The following is a 19,675-nucleotide window of genomic DNA, read 5'->3' as shown; positions in this document are numbered from 1 at the left end:
TAAATTGAGACTACTAAACCAACAACAACTAAACAACAAATATATATATATACACATATATGTATATATGTATATATATATGTATGTATATATGTGCACACAAACATCCTATGATGTATATAGTATAAAAACACAAAAGCTAATTTTCATGGTAAAAAACATACAATTATTAAGGAAGTTTGGACTCACTAATAAATAAGTAAATAAATAAAACAACTTCATTTGACATGTATCCTTATAGAAAGATAATTGTTGAAATGTCTCTTATTCTTTGACTTAAAACTGCTTCTAGTATCTACCCTATTTACACAAAGATGATCACTTACATAATTCTTTCTTATAGCAATAAATTATGTGTAAAATGTATTTTAGTTGAGAAAAAAGTCTAGGTTAATATCTATAACTCGATTCTGCTATTTTATATTTTCACATTCATGTCTGTATATAATGTGTTTTCATCAAATCCCTTCCAATCCTTCTCCCAATTCTTCCCCTTTCCCCTTTCAACTTCACGTGTTCCCTGTTGAAACCCATTAAATTCACTTAATGCTATCTGAATATTCTTGGGTCTACAATCATCTTCTGGAGCGTGGGTAGCCTTTCAGGGACCACATTGAAAACTGACTCTTCTGAACCTTGCAATCATTAACTGCAGGTAGCTCCTCAGCTAGGACTTCATGAGCCCCTCCCCCATCCATGGTGGGGCGTTTGGCTGGCTTGATTTCAAGCAGGTCTTGTGTAGATAGTTACTGCCACTGGGAGTTCATGTGTGCAAAGGCCTCACCATGTCCAACAGATGTTCCACTGCAGATGTTTACTACATCTGTCTCTTAAATCTTTCCACTCTTTCCTCCTCAATGATCTCCGAGTCCTGGGCTGAGCAGCTATGGTATAGATGGCCCATTTATGGTATTGATGGTCCATTTAGAGTTGAGCACACCACCGTCCCTTATTTTCTTTGCACACTAACAAGTTGAAGGTTTCTGTATTAATCACTATTGGAAGATGATGAGTATTGAGAGATGCACCCATTTAAGTGGGAATGCAGCCAGTCAGACGAGCAAGTTAGTACAGGACATGAGCCAGGCTGTCAAAACGGAGGAGAGGAGGCAATGAAATGGGCTATGGGGTGGCGGCGGCGGTGGGGATAATTTTATTTTTATTTTTTACATTTTGATAATGTTGAGATTTTTATGAATGAAATTATTTCCAAAGAAGGAGAAAGTCTTTGCCTTAATAATTAATCATAAATACTAGATATAAAAATCTAGGTGTGTGTGTGTGTGTGTGTGTGTGTGTGTGTGTGTGTGTTAGTTACTAGGATTGAACCTAAGCCTTGAACCTGCTAGGCAAGCACCCTAACTCTGAGTTACACATCCAACCCTTCTTGTCCTTGTTGGGTTATAATTATTCATGCATCTCTACGCTCTGTGAGCTCCACCCCAAGAAGAAAGTTGATTAATGGTTGCTCTTTTCATAATTGACCGTTTCCTTCCCATATATTGGTTAGGGACAAGGCTAGAAGACTGAGTTGTGTGTTGTCTTCTCTAATGAAAGTGTATTCAATGGCTGGCTGGCAGCTAAGCCTAGAGCTGAATAACTCACTATACTGGCCATATCTCTTAGGTATTGACACATGGGGTATTTCCCACCAGCTTCCTCTCTTCTGCAGCAGTTTCCCCCTCTCCCCTTCCTCTAGTCTCTTCTCCCGCCCCACTTCCTCTCAGAAAGGAGCTACCCTCTCAGGGACATTAACCAGACACTGCATGACAAGCTCCAGTAAGACCGGGCACATGCCACCACATCAAGGCTGGACAAGGCAACCACCCAGTAGGAGGGAAAAGGTCCCACTGTAGGCAAAAGGGTCAGGGACAGCCCTGGCTCCCACTGTTAGGGTTCCCATATAAACACTAAGCTATTCATCCATAAATACATGCAGAGGATGTATGTGTTCTGAACTTACTTTACTGATACCTTACTTGAAACAGGAGCCCAGGAACTAAAACAAAATGGAAGCATCAGCACTCACCTTCAATGATGTGTTTTCTTGACAATCCTCTTTCTGTTTCAGCTCTGCAACGAAAGAAAGAGTGGCAGGGAATACTGTTTTATTTTCTGAAAGTTGTTTCAAAATGCAGAATAATGATCATTCTTTCTTAGCTTACATTGTTAAGTTTTCACCGTATTGTCAGCAACTTCTGCGCCACTGGCTGCAGAAGAGAGAAAGCTGGTGGGAAATACCCCATGTGATACTATTCAGCTCCAGGCTTCGCTACCGAGCAGCCATTGAATACACTTTCATCAGAGAAGATAATACACAGCGTAATCTTCTAGCCTTGTCCCTAACCAATCTAGAGAAGAAAACCACTCTAGGCATAAGTTTGTAGGTTCCTGTACGGTGGCCACACCACTGAGAGTAAATTTTTGCATGAGGCAAATTTGGAGACAACTTTTGGTGTTGAAAATAATTTAACAATGATTTAAAAAAATCGATTACAAAGCTCTTCTTTAACTAGCATCCAGGGGGACAGGACAAACCCTTGATGACAGAGCTTCTGTCAATCCAGAAAAACCGTGAAGTCTGAACATGTAGAAAGGCTGAGTTGTGAAGTACCAATGAAGCTTTCCTTCCTTTGGACAGTTTCTCAATGTATCCGTTCTGAGTCTCTCCTAGATACCCTAGTCAGTATCATACGTGGTTCTATTGCATGGTGGCTCTTATGTCTGGTCTCACTTCTTAATTATTTGTACCCTCAAAGCAAGGTATTAGGTACCATTGCACACACAGGAATCAAGGACACCACGAGTCATTACAGAAACCGGACTCCTGTATTTCTTCTAGGTTCAATATTATCTGAAAAGAGGACAGTAGGGCTAAAGATCCCAGTTTCATCTGTCTTCATATCATCCGCACGCTCAAGGATCATAGCTATATGAACACGTGTGTCTAAAGTGCATGGTGACTCGACTCTTCCTGAAGAATCAGCTCAGGCCTCCTATCTTAAAAGATAGACCGATGGTAACAACAACAACAACAACAACAACAACAACAACAGGAATAGCACAAACTAAATCAAACAAACACTCACAAGCCCTCTGCCAACACTCCCTGTTTATTACAGGGGGATAAATGAGGTTTTGCATGTTTCTGGTTTGTTATTATTGTTAAAATCCCAATATCTCTGGTATTTCTCCAAGAAGCACCGGTCAGCCATTGCTCTGGTATAAGGACTAGCTTGCTTTTGTTTTTATTTTTTACATGTTTGGTTAAAAACAGTCAGTTCCCTGGTCCTTGCTGAACAATGTAAACAGCCGGTCCAGGCACGAGCAGGCTGGTTCACAGAAGCCAGCTCAGCCTGCGGGTTTGTTCTGCATCAAGAGACACACCGAGGGCTGCTCTGTCATTGTCCGGCTGCTGAGTGACATGGACATAAGTCCTGTTATTCCCCGATGAGACGGTCTCTTTGATCAGCTCTCTGAGGATCCTCTGCAGAAATGACCAGAGACTTGAACACCGAAGCAGACACGGTATTTTTATCTTTGTGTTCTGTGGAAATCTTTGAGTTTTGGCAGAGTCGAGGAGATTTTTCTTCTGTGAAGCTTTATTTTCTTTTCCTGAATTTTGAATTCTTTTTTGGAAATGGTTCTAAGTTGGACACTGACAAGTCCATACGAATTATTTAGTAACAAGGGGACACCTGCCATGTATTAAATTCCTTTGGGAATACTCTACTAAAATGTAGTCCTAAGATAATCATGATTTATTTAGCATTAAGAAAAAAACCCACATAGGCCAATCAATTTTAATATGCTAACTGTGAATTGGTTGCTAAAAAACAAACAAGCAAAAACCCAAACCAACCAACCAAACAAACAAACAAATAAAAAACAAAGGAGAAAAGCAGGACTTGCCAGTCATTTCTTAGCTGATAGAAAATTAAAAAAAAAAGAAAGGTATTTAACTTACTTTCCACCCCAGTAGAGTTTGGTTGTGATGACCAAGCTGGACCTCCTGCACATCAAACAGACACAGAAAAATAGTTAGTGATTTCTGGGGCTTTGATAGACTGAATCATGTTATGGTTATAGCACCAGAGGTATTGTGACATTACCTCACGGTAGAAAGAAGACAGAGCTGGAGTTCTAAATCCACACTACTGAAATGTAAGAACAAGGGAAGCTGGAGAGTAGGGACTTGAAGTCAGACACTAGAAGGGACCGGAGGGAACTGAGTTTTACAGGAGGCCCTGAAGGAGGAGGGCGGCCCAGCATGCTGGTAAATGGTGTTGCTCCGAGTCCTGAGGGGGACGTGACCTTGATGGTCACAAATGGTGCTTGTGAATGTGAACTTACAGGATGAGTTGCTTTTAGCTCAAAAGAGCAGCCGCTAATTAACACTTACTTAGAACCTGGCATAATGTTGATTTCCTGGGAGGAAGCCTCTTCTCTGCCAAGGACCATGGGCCCCAGTGGCTCTGTGTTACAGCCTATGCAGTGCTCACATTCCCAGGCAGTGGGAAATGACAGACCGGACAGAACCGCGAATGAGGAGATAAAGCCTCAAAGTCAGTGAGTGTTTAAATCCTTCACCAAAGGTCCTACCGTAGTCCCTTAAAGGAATGAGATGTGGAATCATGTCTGCAAATGTGTTACCCTCTCAGAGGCCCCATTCAAGGGCAGCAAGGGTAGCTTCTTGTGTTGTGATCACGAAGAGCTGTCCTTTGAGAACTACAGGAATATAATTTAAACTTGTAAGGTGGAGAGAGCTCAGTGCACTTCAGTTTAGAATAAAATCTTTTGAGATTCAAAATTTAGGATTATTTGAAATGCCAGGGATGTATACTTCTGTCACCTGCTGAGGAGGAGAGACCTTAAAGCTATAGGGGTATATATTACCTATACAGGTATAGTTAATGATGACCAGTGGGGAATGATGGGTACAGTTCTGACAACTTGGTGGCCAAATAAAAAGTTTATTGAAAATGTCAGCAACCCCATCCCACCAACTCCATGAAAAGTACTTTGAGTTACAGAAATGGAAGGTCCTGAGCATGTACTTTTCAGATCGACACATGAACCTTCTGCTATCTGTGATGATTAACAATCTGCAAAGGGAAGCCAGGTCTCTTTCAGCAAGCACTCTGTGTCTTCCAGAAAATATTTGAAATAGTAGAAAAGATGATCATGAGCCCTTTTGATTATTTGGAGCAGATATTGTGATAAAGCTGTGCATTTTACCCAAACATTGAAGTTAGACCGTATAAAACTGCCTGCCCACGAAAGTGCGCACATTAGCATCTATGTGCAAGCAGCAAGCAACTGTCCTGGGTGTGGACAGATCGTAACATAGTAAGGCAGATGTCTCCCCAAGGCTTCGCTTTTCCTCTCACTTCCTCAGCATGGCGCCTCAGCAGCCATTTTACAGTTGGGGAAACCGAGGCTCAGGGTAGTGAAATTACTTTCTCCTGACAATGCAGCTAGCAATTGACAACGGAAGGAGAAGGTGGACCATATAAACTTCTCATAGCACAGTCGGAGCTTGAGCTGCTATTGCAAGGCTGGAAGGTAGCCGGTGAAATATCCATCATTGTCCATTTTTCACAAGGTATGTATCATGGGGTGGGCCAATGCTTGCAGAGGGAAAACCACTTCGTCTCCGTACGCAGTCATGGGACAGTCTTCATCTTGCTTTTGGTCTTACTCCGCTGTGTTGCATTACAACCCCCAAATGCCACAGGACCCTCTTTACCACTTGCTTTGGGTGCAGGGTTGGTAGAAGGGATGGGTGGGCACATTCCTTGAGTTTCTTGGAGCCCTCACAGATAGCAGATTCTTCTCTGAACACTCAGAAGTCAGAACGCCTAGCATCCAGGACAGATGTTGTCAACTGTACCCAGATGAGAAAGCCCAGGGGAATTATGCTATGGGCTTTTTGTTTCATCTTCGTCCAGAGAGTTAATAAAATGAGTGGTGAACATAAACCTGTGTCTAGATAGTTTCCTGTATTCTGTTGCTTTCTTTACTAATTACAAGTACAGCTAAAGCTATAAAAATGCCACATTCATTATGCACAAATAATCTTCAGAACAGTCTCTTTTGCCCTGCTCAACCGCGATTGATCAACCATATCGTGAGTCCCTGTCGTCAACGGCTATGTACATTTGAAATGCAAATAATGAGCTTTCTGGCATTTGTTTCCAAACCACTGTTGACTTCTTTACAAAGGATTGACTATTTTTTAGATAGCATTTTTATTCTAGTACCATATGATTTTATTATTTTTTTGCTTTTCTGGTACAAATCAGTAAGTCTCTAAAAGGCAAACTAGCAGCTATGAAAGGTGTGGTACCTCCAGCCTTTCTTCTTGATGATGCTCCCCAGAATCACCTCAGCCCTGAAAGGGGAAACAGACAATGTCTTAGGATGCAGTTTCTCAGAAAAGCAGGAGTCAGCCCAACACCAGAGCCATCCCTTTTGAACTCTCATCTCAGTTCCTACAGATCCCCAAAATAGAAGCACACTCAGATGGTGCACAAGCTCCACACTTTCTGCTTGTGCCTGCAGAATCCTGCTCGCAGGCATCCCAGAAGCACCTGCCAAATGCTGGTGCTGGCAGGAGCCCGCCTGTGGTTCTGACATAAGAAACAGAGGAGTCATCTGGCAGCTTGGTCCCTCATAAAAATATCCTGTTTGGTGGTGTTCATTGAGTGTCCACACCTCCTATTCCATATCGTCTACATGTGTATTCAGATGTCCCCAAGTCCAGGATTGCAGTTATAGTGGTCCCTGTGAGAATGTCTGAGGGACTGAGTAATGTTTGTCACAGGACTAAGAGATGGGAAGTCACTACAAAATGCCTTTCCTGTTCCAAAGGTTGGGTTGTGGAAAGGGGCACTGAAGACATTCTAAGAGTATCCCCCCTTCTACTTCCCCAGGCAGATTCACCAGGATGGAGATCAGCATGTTCTCCTGTAGCCTCCCTGTAAGCCGCGAAGCCTGCAAAGCAGTTGGGCTGCCAGAGATCGGAGTAGGAAAGATAATGTAGAGAGCACCTTGTTCATCCATGAGCCAGATCTGGATGCCATTGGTAGCTATTATTTGATGTAAACAAAAGCTGGTTTTGAGGGCTCAAAGGAATCATGGTGCAGGCCAGCCGACACAGGGTGGGACTGGATCGTTCTCTTTACTCCTTGTTTGGCTGTTGTTACACGTGACCTTAGCTATTGGGACCCTACCTCAGTTCCCTAGTGGCCATCAATGAATAATGATTCAAATGATTCTTCCTCACAGTAGGAGTTGCAGTCACCGCGTCCCCTTCTCTGCTTTAGCCTGTTTGGCATTAAGATTTCACAGAGAAAACCCCCAGAGAAGAGGGCAGGCAGAAAGGAGCAGAGCTGTACAACTTCTACTTTTCTTTCTTGGATTCATAGATACGGATGCTCAAGCCTTAAACATAGACATGTCTTTGAAAAGGAAGAAACAAAGCGAGAGAAGGCTGTGACTATTCGGAGCTGACTAACTGGCCTGCTGTGTCTGAACATCATCATGGATGTTTTCTTCCCCTGCTGATGGAAGCTGGACATTCACACTCATTCCAGGAGACCGGGGCTTCCACACTTACTCTAAAGCACACTAGTTTATGTTCTGTGACATGTGCTTGGTGATCTGGCCTGACAGAATATCAGCTGTGTGTTCTAACCTAACAAGCTATGTTTACAGTGCCAAGTCAACACGGAGGTCCAAAGGAAGCCTCTAGAAGTTACTTGTCACTGCCAGCAAGGTCCCTCTGCAGACTGCAGTCCTCAGAATAGGCGCTGAAGTGCCCTCTTGAAAAAGTTGTTGATTTCTTGGTATCATTAAGGAATCACACCTTTCATTAACAGCAGCACAGGGTTGGGGAAGAACATGTCTGCTGTCATATGTACAGGAAGGGCAGACACCATGTGAGGGACAGAAACTGGTTCTGACTTACTTTCCAGCAGCATAGACTTCCGCAGTGTCGAAGAGATTAACTCCACTTTCATAGGCAATGGTCATCAGCCGTTCAGCAACCTGCAAGAGGATGCAAGGGTGAACCGGAAATGCCAGGCATCTTCCTAGCTGGGAAGCAAAGTTAAATCCTTTATCCACCTGTCACCCTGAGATCCCATTAACCACTATTTTCCTCAGCTGTGGTGAGTGACAAAAGAAATAAAAAAAGACTCACCCATAGGGCAGGTGATCCTTCTACCTTCAAACACAGCACAGGCTGTAATTCTACTTCGGGGGTAGGGGAGTGTGTTTGGTTTCTCAAGGAGCACGGGGGGTGGGGGGGCTCAGATCTGTGTTCCTCACCCTGCTGGGAAGACCTTGTTTGAGAACACCCTCAGTGACATTTAATCTTGCTGACAAAGTGGGTCATTTGTATCAAAACTGACTCTGTCTCTCAACCCCTTTCTGCAAGCCAATAGTTTCTGGCAGTTGGATGACTCCTGACCTAAAAGCTTGTGACTTTCCTCAAGGCCTAGCCAAGTGTGCTGATGAATCACAGGCCAGACAGTCATGACTGCTGTAAAGCTCCTGCCACCCACAGTTCAGTGGAACAATGAGCATCATCTTGGCTCCGCTGCTGAGTCAACACAGGGGAGGGGGGCCTCTGCACTCAGGCCGAAGTGGATCAGAGCTCCCTGTTCCGTCATCCTTGCTGCCCAGTGCAGAGAAGTGTGCCAGGGGACGAGAGGGCAACCTGCAGTAGTCAGCTGGAGGTACGGATGCAGAAGGATGACAGAAAACAGCAGTGGAGGAGGCTTTCTCCACCTTGCTGATTAATTTGCTAGATGTTTGAAAAAGTTTTCCACTTCGCACATAATAACAATTGATTTTCCATTGTGTTCTTTGATGGTGGGCTAAAGTTGCTTCATCAGCATTTCTAATATAGATTCTTTCTGGTGTTTTGAAAATTCGCCTCTGGAGACCATGGATGGGCTCGTGGGCATATCCACTAGCTTTACTCACAAGAAAGCAGCAATTGCCCTTCAATTTGATAATATTCAGACATTATTTTAAAGCAGAGCTGAAAAGTCAAGCAAATATATTTTCCCTCATTCTGACTGTCTTAGAGGACAGTAAAAATCATTATGGTATGCCACACAGCATATTGGTAGATTATTAGTAGGAAATATCACTTACATCTTATCTGTGGAGAAGTTTTGAAATGGAGCAACTTAGAGTAGAAACCTCCCCAATCACAGGATCTGAAGACCTCGTGTGGGATAATAGGAAAAACACGGAATAAAGTCTAAAGTCTGGCTTTAGGCCTTGGTATAGTTTTTTTTTTTAATTTTTTGTTTTGTTTTTTAATATGAAATGTCTTACGAATCCCTTGCATTTGGTCCCTGGTCTGTAGCATTTTGGGGAGATGGCAGAATCCTTAAGGGGTGTGGCCCACTGATAGGAAGGTAAGTCACTCGGCTCCTGGCTCTCTTCCCTTCCTGGGGCTCGCTGTTCACACTCAGCCATAACATACTGGCTCACTACAACATCAAAGTCAATAGAACCAAAAGAAGAAGAATTGGAAACCTTTCTTGCCTAAAAGTTGATTTCTTGAGTTCATTTGTCACAGTAATAGAATATAAACACAGTCCTTGAACGCCCTCTTCCTATATTAATAAATGTGGGCAAGTCATTTGGCCTGTGCAGATTTCAGTTTTCTTAACTGAAAACTATAGGTGATCCTATGTAAGGGTCTCTTTCTCCCTCATGGAGCCAGGAGACATCATGGAAATTGATCCCACTTCTTCAACAAGGGCCTAATGGCCTATGAGCCACACGGCCTGGACAGGGCTTGTGAGAGACCTTTCACTCACAACGAGAGATTCACACTAATGAGGCACTGCAAATAATTCTTGGAATACCTTCTCCTTCTTAATAGAATTTCTAGAAACAGAAATTTCTGCTTTTGCCCTGTTCATTTCGAGTCTTAAATATCCCTACAGCGATTTCATTCTTGGTTCTGAAAGAGGAAGATGATGCAGAGGGTTGAATAAAGTGGAGAGAATGGTTCTCTTCCTAAAGTTAAAGTTTAAACATCGAATTGAGTGCTCTTGTCTTGGCTGAACTAATGTGAACAGGGTTTCTGCTATGAAAGCTGCCTCAATTACATTACAGATGAGAAAATTTGGAATAAATCCTCCAATTCCATGCTTTTGGAGCTAAATATGCTGTCATTACTTTTAAGAAGTTATTGCCCATATGAAAAACATGTATCAATTTTTTTAATTTGAAAGACACATGATCAAATTACTAAGTTTATGAATATCCCTGCTAAATACCTATCTAATGTGTTGAAAATCTTCATGGATGGGGACTTCACAGTCTCCTGATGTGGCACTGATAATCAGTACCCAGAACATCATGGCTATTGTTACCTGCCTTGAGTTGAGAGCACCTGGAAGTCTGAGAGAAAGCTGAACAATCAGGAAGGCAAATTCATTGTTATTGGCTTAGTTACCCCCAGAGAAGAGGTAAGATTGAGCCGTTCTGTGAGGAGTGTGGTTTGTTTTGGTTAGTCATTTTTGTTCCCCTTTGTGGACAACTCTGCAGGAACCTTCCCATAGCTGCTCTCCAGAAGGACACTAGTTGTTGGGTATGCATCTGTGTAAGCACGTCTACTGCCGTTCATGACGACTTTATGAGAACTGGAGTTTTGAACTGGTTCATCACAGAGGTCCGTCCTATATGCCCAGTCATGGGCTCCCTACAGCAGAGAACAGACAGTATGAAGGGAGATCAATGGCTTGGGGGGTGGGTAATAGATCTACTCATAGTGCTGGCCTTCACTGCCCTATTCCTTCTACACAGTGAACCAGAACTGGCAGGTTAGATGCAGGCCAGACAACCTGGCTGCGAACTTAGTTCTCTCCTATGTTGTTGCTTACTTCATGCCTAACAGTGTCTGTGGCTTTTGTTGTACTCCCTATGAATGTGCCTTTGTGTCACCCCCATGCATCTCTACCTGATGCCAGTCATAAGGCCTCTCTTGATGTGCTCCTGGGTCCTCCTGTGGGGAGAAAGGACTGCCTTCTTTAGATACTTCGAGTGTGGCTATTGGAAGACCGTTTGGTGCCAGCCCCCTAAAACTATGCCTGGCTGGAGTCATCCAGTCAGCTACTCAAGATCTACTTCTAAGCTAGTGTTACCTAATGACTGGGCAGTACAGTTACACACACACACACACACACACACACACACACACACACACACACACACACACACACACACAAATAAAAGTCCAAGAAAGAAATGTTAGGAAGGAAAGACAATCCCTCCTGCACAGTTTCTTCATTAGAACTGTAGAAGCTAAAAGCAGCTTACCTCATCTGAAATTTGACCTCCGAATGTCACCCATGTTCCTGGAAGAAAACAAATAGTTGTACATTATTTGTAGCCATTTTTTTAAAGATTGTATATAATAAGAGCAGACTTTTGTATCAAGCAGGTAGTTCACAAAGTAATTGATGAGGGTATGTGAAGCCTGTTGTCTACCCTTTGACCCTCCCCTGTCTTCCTCCTAAATATTCCAGAAAGGGTCTCTGACCCTTTGGGAGAAGAGTACCTCTTCAAGCCACCATGAATGCCTGTGGCAGGCAACCCTGGCCTACGTGAGCCTTTGCATCTGCTATAGGACCAAATGCACAAGTGCCAGTGCTATGCAGCTCACTCGGGCCTCACACCTACTTTTCCTCTTCTGCAGTTAAAGGCCCATTCTGATGGTGAGCACAAGAAAGTATACACAGCCACAGTAAGTGTGGCCTCGACTTCTTGCCTTTGCCTCCAACAAGACTTTGTGTTATATTTCTGTTACCTCTCAAGAGGATCTTCTCAGACTCTCTGCCAGGCTCTGTTTAGAAGGCCTGGGTGATAACATTTAATGTACCTTCTCTGTATGATCTGCTCTGGGAAGTCTTTGTTGGTTTGGGGTGAAGATAGAGGCAGGAGCCAAGGCAAGGGCAGGGAAGGCAAAGGAAGGGAGACATATAGTATAGTACTGTGAATAAAGCAAGACCCAGAGCAGGCACACTATGCTCATCTCCAGCAAGCCTATTTAGTCAATCCCTTCCTCATTCATTGGGGGGGGGGGGGAGCTTAAGTATATCAATGACATCACACTCTTGCACTTAGGGTAGTGATGTGATGTTACAGTTTCCTTCTTCAGCTCACAGTTCACAGTTTATCTTGATGCTCGAATGGAGACAAACTCAAGGCAGTATGGTAGAGAGTACTCTACCCTAGGCCTGGGGGGGAAAATATTCATGGAGCACATCCTAGAGACGGTGACACCTTGACTGAGTCTTGTAGGAGTAAAGGGAACAGTGATGAAAGGAGTAGGCATTTCAGACACAGAGCTTGGGAAAACTAGAAGGTGCTGACGAGCTGTGTATAGATCATCAGGCCATGGGGTGAAAGAAGAGGAGAGAGAGAGATCAGTGCAGCTGGATACAGTTAGGGCATGGGAAAGGTTGGTGTTTCTAGGGCATGGACAGAATGCTGCCGGCAGCCCATGTTCTTCACATATAGTCACAGCTGCCCTCTGGATGCTACTCAGTGTACTGAGGAGTTTTTCTTGAATCATTTGCCAGGACGCTCAAAAGGCAATTTTAAAAAATCCACGTTTACAGATGAGCAAGCTCACATTAGCCAACACCAAGTGGATAACCAAGCTTTCACAGACATGCTTGGCTTTGAGAAGATAGTCCCTTTCAGTGTATCAGGCTGCTGAATTAGACTCTCTAAATTAGTGTGACACCCATGGACATATGTTGGTAGAATTATGCTTTGTCTTTGTTCTCTGAGACTGAAACAAAGGGAGTATATAAACGATCTTCCCAGTGGGCTCTCTATCTGCAGAGGTTTTGAATGGCAGCCCACAGCTGACCTCAGCTTGCAGGCTACTCTGTTTAACTAGGAGGCAATCGAGCAACTTGGTATTTTAATAAATTTTGAACAAGTTACTGACATTTAAACACATAGGATTTTTTTTTTTCTGAAAATTTTTGGATGTTCAGCAACATTGACTACAAAGGTCAATATTCTTTCTAGGTAGACATGCCCCAAACTGAGAAAGGGGAGGGTACCTTTGTGAAAGACTATGTCCATTAATGAAAACCTCCCCTCCTGCCACTGCCTGTGTTTCTCCATGTAGTCTTTACATGGAAACAAAACGGTTACTGCTTTGTACCATATGCTTATTGCCATTTTCCTTGCAGCAAAAATAAGGAACACACACAAACTTGTACATAAAAAAGTGAGTATTTTAAGAAAAAAAATAGGCATAACCTATTCTCCCCCCAAAGAATATTACAAACAAATCGAGAAAAAGCCTATCCTGAGGCACCAAATTATAAACAGTCATGGCTGTGCACAAAAATGATGGTCTTTGAAAACCTTAATGGCCTGAGGAAATGGCAGTGTTTGGTTTTGAGTGGGAATTAAATAAGTGAGGTGCTGTGAAAGGCGGCTCTGCATTGAGCAGGGAAAATATTTGGTGTCATAACCTTCTCACAGACTACGTATTTCTAAGAGTTCCTTTGAATGCGGAAGAACCGGTGTGTTCAGAGAACAAACATTGAGAAGGTTGGTGCAACTAGCTCAGCATGTGAGGTATGTGGATGACAACATTCAGCACCGTGGTATGGTGACAGTACGCCGTGGTATGGGTGACAGTACGCCGTGGTATGGGTGACAGTACACTGTGGTATGGTGACAGTACGTCATGGTATGGTGACAGTATACTGTGGCATGGTGACAGTAAGCTGTGGTATGGGTGACAGTACACTGTGGTATGGTGACAGTACGTCATGGTATGGTGACAGTATACTGTGGCATGGTGACAGTAAGCTGTGGTATGGTGACAGTATGCCGTGGTATGGTGATAGTACGTCGTGGTATGGTGACAGTACGCCATGGTATGGTGACAGTACACTGTGGTATGGTGACAGTATACTGTGGTATGGTGACAGTACGCTGTGGTATGGTGACAGTACACCATGGTATGGTGACAGTACACCATGGTATGGTGACAGTACACTGTGGTATGGTTATAGTACACCGTGGTATGGTGACAGTACACCATGGTATTGTGACAGTACACCGTAGTATGGTGACAGTACACCGTGGTATGGTGACAGTATACTGTGGTATGGTGACAGTATGCTGAGGTATGGTGACAGTACACCATGGTATGGTGATAATACACTGTGGTATGGTGAGCACTTTGAAGGGGTCAGAGATCTTTTGAATGGGTGCTCATGAAAAGAGGAACATGAGGAATGGCTGTCTTGTGTGATGTGGGGTAAATCTAGATCATTTAAAAACTGAGTATATACTGATCAAAGTCAGTGTTGCCAGAGGAGGGTGGGGTTGCCAAGCCAAGGACCAAAGATAGCACTGTTTCATGGGAGGGCTCTCTCTGAGCCCCTCAGTTTCCTTATTTATTATAAATGGCTTTGGGCAAAGAACTAAAATGGCACAAGCCATGGATTCAGTAATGAATCTTGCAAATTAGCTTTTCTTCTATATCTTCAAGCAAAATCATGTTGGTGCTTAATGAGTCTGCTGGCTTGCTTGTGCTGTGCAGTGAAAGCAAATTTTTTGTTTGCTTGCTTTTTTAATTGTTCCTGTCAGCAATGGGAATAGACATATCTCTACCGAGTCCTGAAGATTTCCCCAAGTCTGAGTTCCTTGCTGACCTTACAAATCATCTGTACTTGAACACTTTTCTACAGGGACATTCCTTGACTTACAAAGAGGTTATGGCCTGGTAAATCTATCATGTGTTAAACATACCATAAGCCAAATACGTTTCACATACCTCATTTACCAAATATCCTAACTTAGCCAGCAGTGTAATACACAGTATCAACTGTCTTCTCAATGGTAGATTAGCTGACCAGAGGCTTACCCCCGGCTGCCTAGCATCATGACAGTACTTAATGCAAATTCTGTCTCAGGAAAAGATTACAATTCACACGCAAAGTACAGAAGTTTGGAGTTAGGTCAGTTGTGGCAGTACTAGACTAGCATGTACAAGACCCTAGATTTCATTCCTAAAACCAGAACAAAAATCAAAGTAGAGTTTCTTCCAAATGTATATTGTTGCTGCACCATCATATAATTATAAGTTGCAAGTCAAGACACCATTACATCAGAACCTATATTTTCCTATGTTATGATTTGCTCCTCTCAGACCTGACAACCCTTAGAGAAATTACTTACTAAGGAATAACAACTTATTTGTTTTTTTTTCTTACAAATTTATTTAGAAAAAGAAAGAGATACATGCACAGATATTTAAAAGCATTTTGGCATAAAACTTTGAATATATTTTTGTCAGTACTTGATGTTTTTTATAGGTTTGATAGTATGCATTGAAATCTTACTAGTTACCATAAGCCCAAAGTACATGTAAAACAAAACGTAACATGGAAATAGTCAAAGTTTTCTTGGTATGTATAGATTAGACATAATGATTTTTAAATACCAAAAATTGCCACAAGGCTATCCTCTTAGTTCTTGAGTTATTAATGATTTAAGGTCACCCTACTCTGAGTGGATAATATACACTTGCTTTTTGTGTTCTAAGGACTGAGGCTTCTACTTTTGGGCCTTTCTTTCTTTAAGTTTCATATGATCTGTGAGTTGTTTCTTGGGTATTCAGAGCTTTTTGGGGCTAATATCCAATTATCAGTGACTGCATATTATGTTTGTTCTTTTGTGACTGGGTTACCTCACTCAGGATGATATACATCCATTTTTCTAGGAATTTTATAAAGTCATTGTTTCTAGTAGCTGAGTAGTACTCCATTGTGTAAATAAACCACGATTTTTGTATCCATTCATCTACTGAAGGACAGCTGGGTTCTTTCCAGCTTCTGGCTATTATAAAGAATGCTGCTATGAACATGGTGCAGCATGTGTCCCTATTGTATGTTGGAGCATGTTTGGGGGATATGCCCAGAAGTGGAATAACTAGGTCTTCAGGTAGGACTGTATCCAGTTTTCTGAGGAACCACCAAACTGATTTTCAGAGTAGTTGTACCAGCTTACAACCCCACCAACAGTGGAGGAGTGTTCCTCTTTCTCCACATCCTTGCCAGAGTTTTTGATCTTAGCCATTCTGACTGGTGTGAGGTGGAATCTCAGGATTGTTTTGATTCGCATTTCCATGATGACAAGGGATGTCGAGCATTTCCTTAGATGCTTCTCAGCCATTCCATATTCCTCAACTGAGAATTCTTTGTTTAGCTCTGTACCCCGTTTTTAAAAATAAGATTGATTCTCTGGAGTCTAACTTCTTGAGTTCTTTGTATATATTGAATATTAGGCCTCTATCAGATGTGGGATTGGTAAATATCTTTTCTCAATCTGTTGGCTGCCATTTTGTTTTCTTAACAGTGTCCTTAACTGTACAGAAACTTTGCAATCTCATTAAGTCCCATTTATCGATCCTTGATCTTAGAACAACTTATTTCTAAATGAGAATTATAGCCTAAAATTTATCCTCTAAAACAATGTTGTTTAAAACTGAATTCTGAAAAGTTCTCTGAATTTCAAGTTTTATGCAAATAAACTCACTTTATCAAGTAGTTACTGATAGTATTGAAGACTAAGTCCAACTCTACAAGCCAAAACTGTATGTACATCTCAGAGAAAGGGAAGGCCAGCCTATACTTATGTACTGGAACTGATTTCAGCCATGATGTGATGACTAGTTTTAGGAGTAGTCTTATTCCAAAAGGAATCAGAAAAACAAAGCAAAACAAGATAAGACAAAACCCAAATCTTCCATGTCACTTTAAAAAATGTAAGGCTATACATGTAGCAGATGTGCAACTTGGTTTTCATGTGGTTCCCCCAACAAGTGGTGCAGGCCCTGTCCCTGACTCTGTTTTCTGCCTGTGGATCCTGTTTCCCTAACTGGACTGTCTGGTCTGGCCTCCGTGGGAGAGAGGATGTTCCTGGTTCTGCAGTGACTTGATGTGTCAGGGTGGGTTGGTACCCAGGAGAGGCTTCCCATTTCTGGGAGGGAAAGAGGGGATGGAGGAAGTGGCTATTCAAGGTGGGGTGCTGTGAGGATGGGGGAGGCTGCAATCTGAATGTAAAGTGAACAAATAAATAATAAGAGAGAAAATAAAAAGAATGTAAGGCTGTATACATCATAGTGAAAGTCAGATAGCCCATAAGATACTATTGTGGGTTGCTGTTAAGGTGATACTTGATTAGATAGTGGAGAGGTAGGTGGGAAAAGAGGCTGGAGGACCAGAAGAGAAGGCAGTTAGGAGGAGATTGATGGGGGAGGATATGAAGGCAGATGTGGATGTTTCTTTTCGCATATCTCTAGCTTGATGTGGTTGTTATGATTATTTTTAAGGGTTTCTATAGGTCTAACTCATCTTTTCTGGATGGGCAGTTTATATCTTTGTCTGCTGGTTGTAAGCTTAAGTGTTTGTGAATTGAGAATTTAACATATAAACCAGTTTGATAAGTTAGTGGATGTGGAGTCATGTTTTTACAGGGTTGTGGAGAATGTGAGCTAAGTTCTTGGCTGGTAGAGGTACAGTTGACCTATGGCTCTACCAAGGAACCAGTAACTAGAGTTCTAGACTAAAAGAGAGACAGATGAGAGAGGGTTTTGGAGGACAGTGTGTATAAGCTATATCTGAGATGGGTGGGCGAAATAAACCACCTGGCAAGTGAACTGAGTGGAGTGGGTGGCTTGTGGTTTTGTGATAGCGTCTGAGTGTCTGACTCCACACTAGGGTGGTTCCCATGGAGTGAGACTGCAGTGTCAATAACAACAACTTTTCAATATTTATTGCAACACATTATCATATAGAAGAAAAGACATTAGACTGAAGCAGCGGTGAACTATAAAAAAATAGTGATAGTTAAATAATTTTCCTTTTCAGATAGCTTAAAATTATCAATATAAAACAGTATATGCATCATGTATGTTTACATTATTGCTATAGTTTGAAAATGGTTTGTGTGCCAACAGTGGCTCATAGGTTGGGGGTTTGGCCAGGTCCTGTTGGGAATTGGTGGGAATTTTAAGAGGTAGATCTTGTAGGAGTAATAGGTCACTGGAATAAGTAAGCCCTTGGCAGGTGTCATGAGGGAGATGTTATGAAAGGGCCAAGTTTGGCTCTTCTGTCCTCTTTGTTCTTATTTGAGATGAGGTCACTTTTTCATTCAGACATGCACTCCTGTCATGATGTGCTGTCACAAATTGACCTCATAGATGCCAGGTCAAGCTCACTGCTCCCCCTACCTCCCACCACTCCCTACTCCCACTAATCTTGGACTTTGCACCTTCAAAACTCTATAAATAAGTAGCCAGTGTCAGATATGTTATTATAGTGATGACAAGATAATAAAGCTGCATATATGCACCATAACTGAGAAAAACAAAAATAGTGTTTCTGTTTTTGGAAGTTAGCTATTATTACACTTATGTTACTTTGTTCAAGGGGACTGCCTCCCCTGACCCTCTCTTCAAATCCCTTGAATGAAAGTGGAGCCTTAGTAGATGGTTGGTCAATGTTGGTTAGGTTGAACTGAATTGCCTTTTGAGTAACATTAGTCTTCAAACTACTGGGTCAATTTCCTACTAAGCATATTTACTTTGATTTATTGAAGAATGATAAATAATGCCCATTAATAATTTATTAGTTCATCTAAGTGGTTGAGATGTTTCCCATCATCACTAGGTACAATAGCCATTTCCTTTCCTGGAGAAGAGCCCTATGATAATCCTTTCCCTTGCTTCAGGACTCCAGTGCGGGGAGTGGCGACTCTGTGGGAAGATGCACCAACTATCACTGGACAAAGAGGTGCGACAGTCCTTCTTGCTAAAGTATGGTAGAGCAATTGCCGTGCAGTCAGGGGTCTCGGATTCTATGACCTCATGTTCTATTATATCATCTCCAAGAGAGCTAAGGAGATGATATTTCACAATTTAATATGATTCTCTTAACAGCAAGATGATGTGGGAAGAACTCTGTTCATTCATGAAAAGAAATACATTAGTTCAAGAGTAAAGAAAATACAAAAACCCAGAAATCCTAGGCCTAGAAATATGGGCTGAGGAGAAGTCTCTGGTGATGGGTCTGGGGTGTCTAGACAGGTGGCTGAGGAAAGATGAGGAATTCAGTTCTTGTACTTGTTACATTACATCCACTTAAGGGTATAGAATGGAGACACCCATTTCCCAGGAAGGAATGCGTTCAGGAGGCCTGGGCTGGAGTCCTCAGTCTTCTACTCACGGGGAGGAAAACGTTGTCGGCAACAAACAAATAAAATCAGCACAGGACTCTTAGTGCTGAAATACAAAAGGTCTCTACTTCAGTGAAACCATTAACTCCCCATCTTAGCTTAGCATTAGAATTTCCTAGAAGAGCCACTCTGAGATTTCAATTATTGTTTCTGAGCTGCATCCTGATTACCTGTGTCTGTAACAAGCAACCAAGAGACCTGAATGTGGCATGTCTTACTGAGAAGCCCTACTGTGGCCACAGCAACTTGTATCAGCAGGACTGGGACACAGCTCAAGGCCACACCTCCTGTAAATGATGTAGAACATCCCTCCTAATCCCTCATCACTCTGGCTTGCATCTGTCAGTATTTTACCCAGAGCCTG

General features: G+C 42.4%; 1 protein-coding gene across 5 annotated transcripts in view; it reads right to left on the bottom strand.

Moving 5' to 3' along the window:
- KCNAB1 (potassium voltage-gated channel subfamily A regulatory beta subunit 1) overlaps positions 1 to 19,675 on the bottom strand; it is a gene marked incomplete at its 5' end in the record, with an annotated part of 412,738 nt that overhangs the window by 57,974 nt on the left and 335,089 nt on the right. For all 5 annotated transcript variants that reach the window (XM_080916526.1, XM_080916529.1, XM_080916527.1 and 2 more), the window contains 5 exons: positions 2,030 to 2,073; positions 3,968 to 4,012; positions 6,350 to 6,394; positions 7,973 to 8,052; positions 11,353 to 11,390. In XM_080916526.1, coding sequence (XP_080772652.1) covers positions 2,030 to 2,073; positions 3,968 to 4,012; positions 6,350 to 6,394; positions 7,973 to 8,052; positions 11,353 to 11,390 — 252 coding nt within the window. The remainder of the gene's footprint in view (positions 1 to 2,029; positions 2,074 to 3,967; positions 4,013 to 6,349; positions 6,395 to 7,972; positions 8,053 to 11,352; positions 11,391 to 19,675) is intronic.

This window comes from Micromys minutus (assembly GCF_963924665.1).
Source record: "Micromys minutus genome assembly, chromosome: 4".
NCBI classification, from domain to species: domain Eukaryota; kingdom Metazoa; phylum Chordata; class Mammalia; order Rodentia; family Muridae; genus Micromys; species Micromys minutus.
Note: the sequence above shows the minus strand (reverse complement) of the source record. Positions and strands in the feature narration are given on the sequence as shown.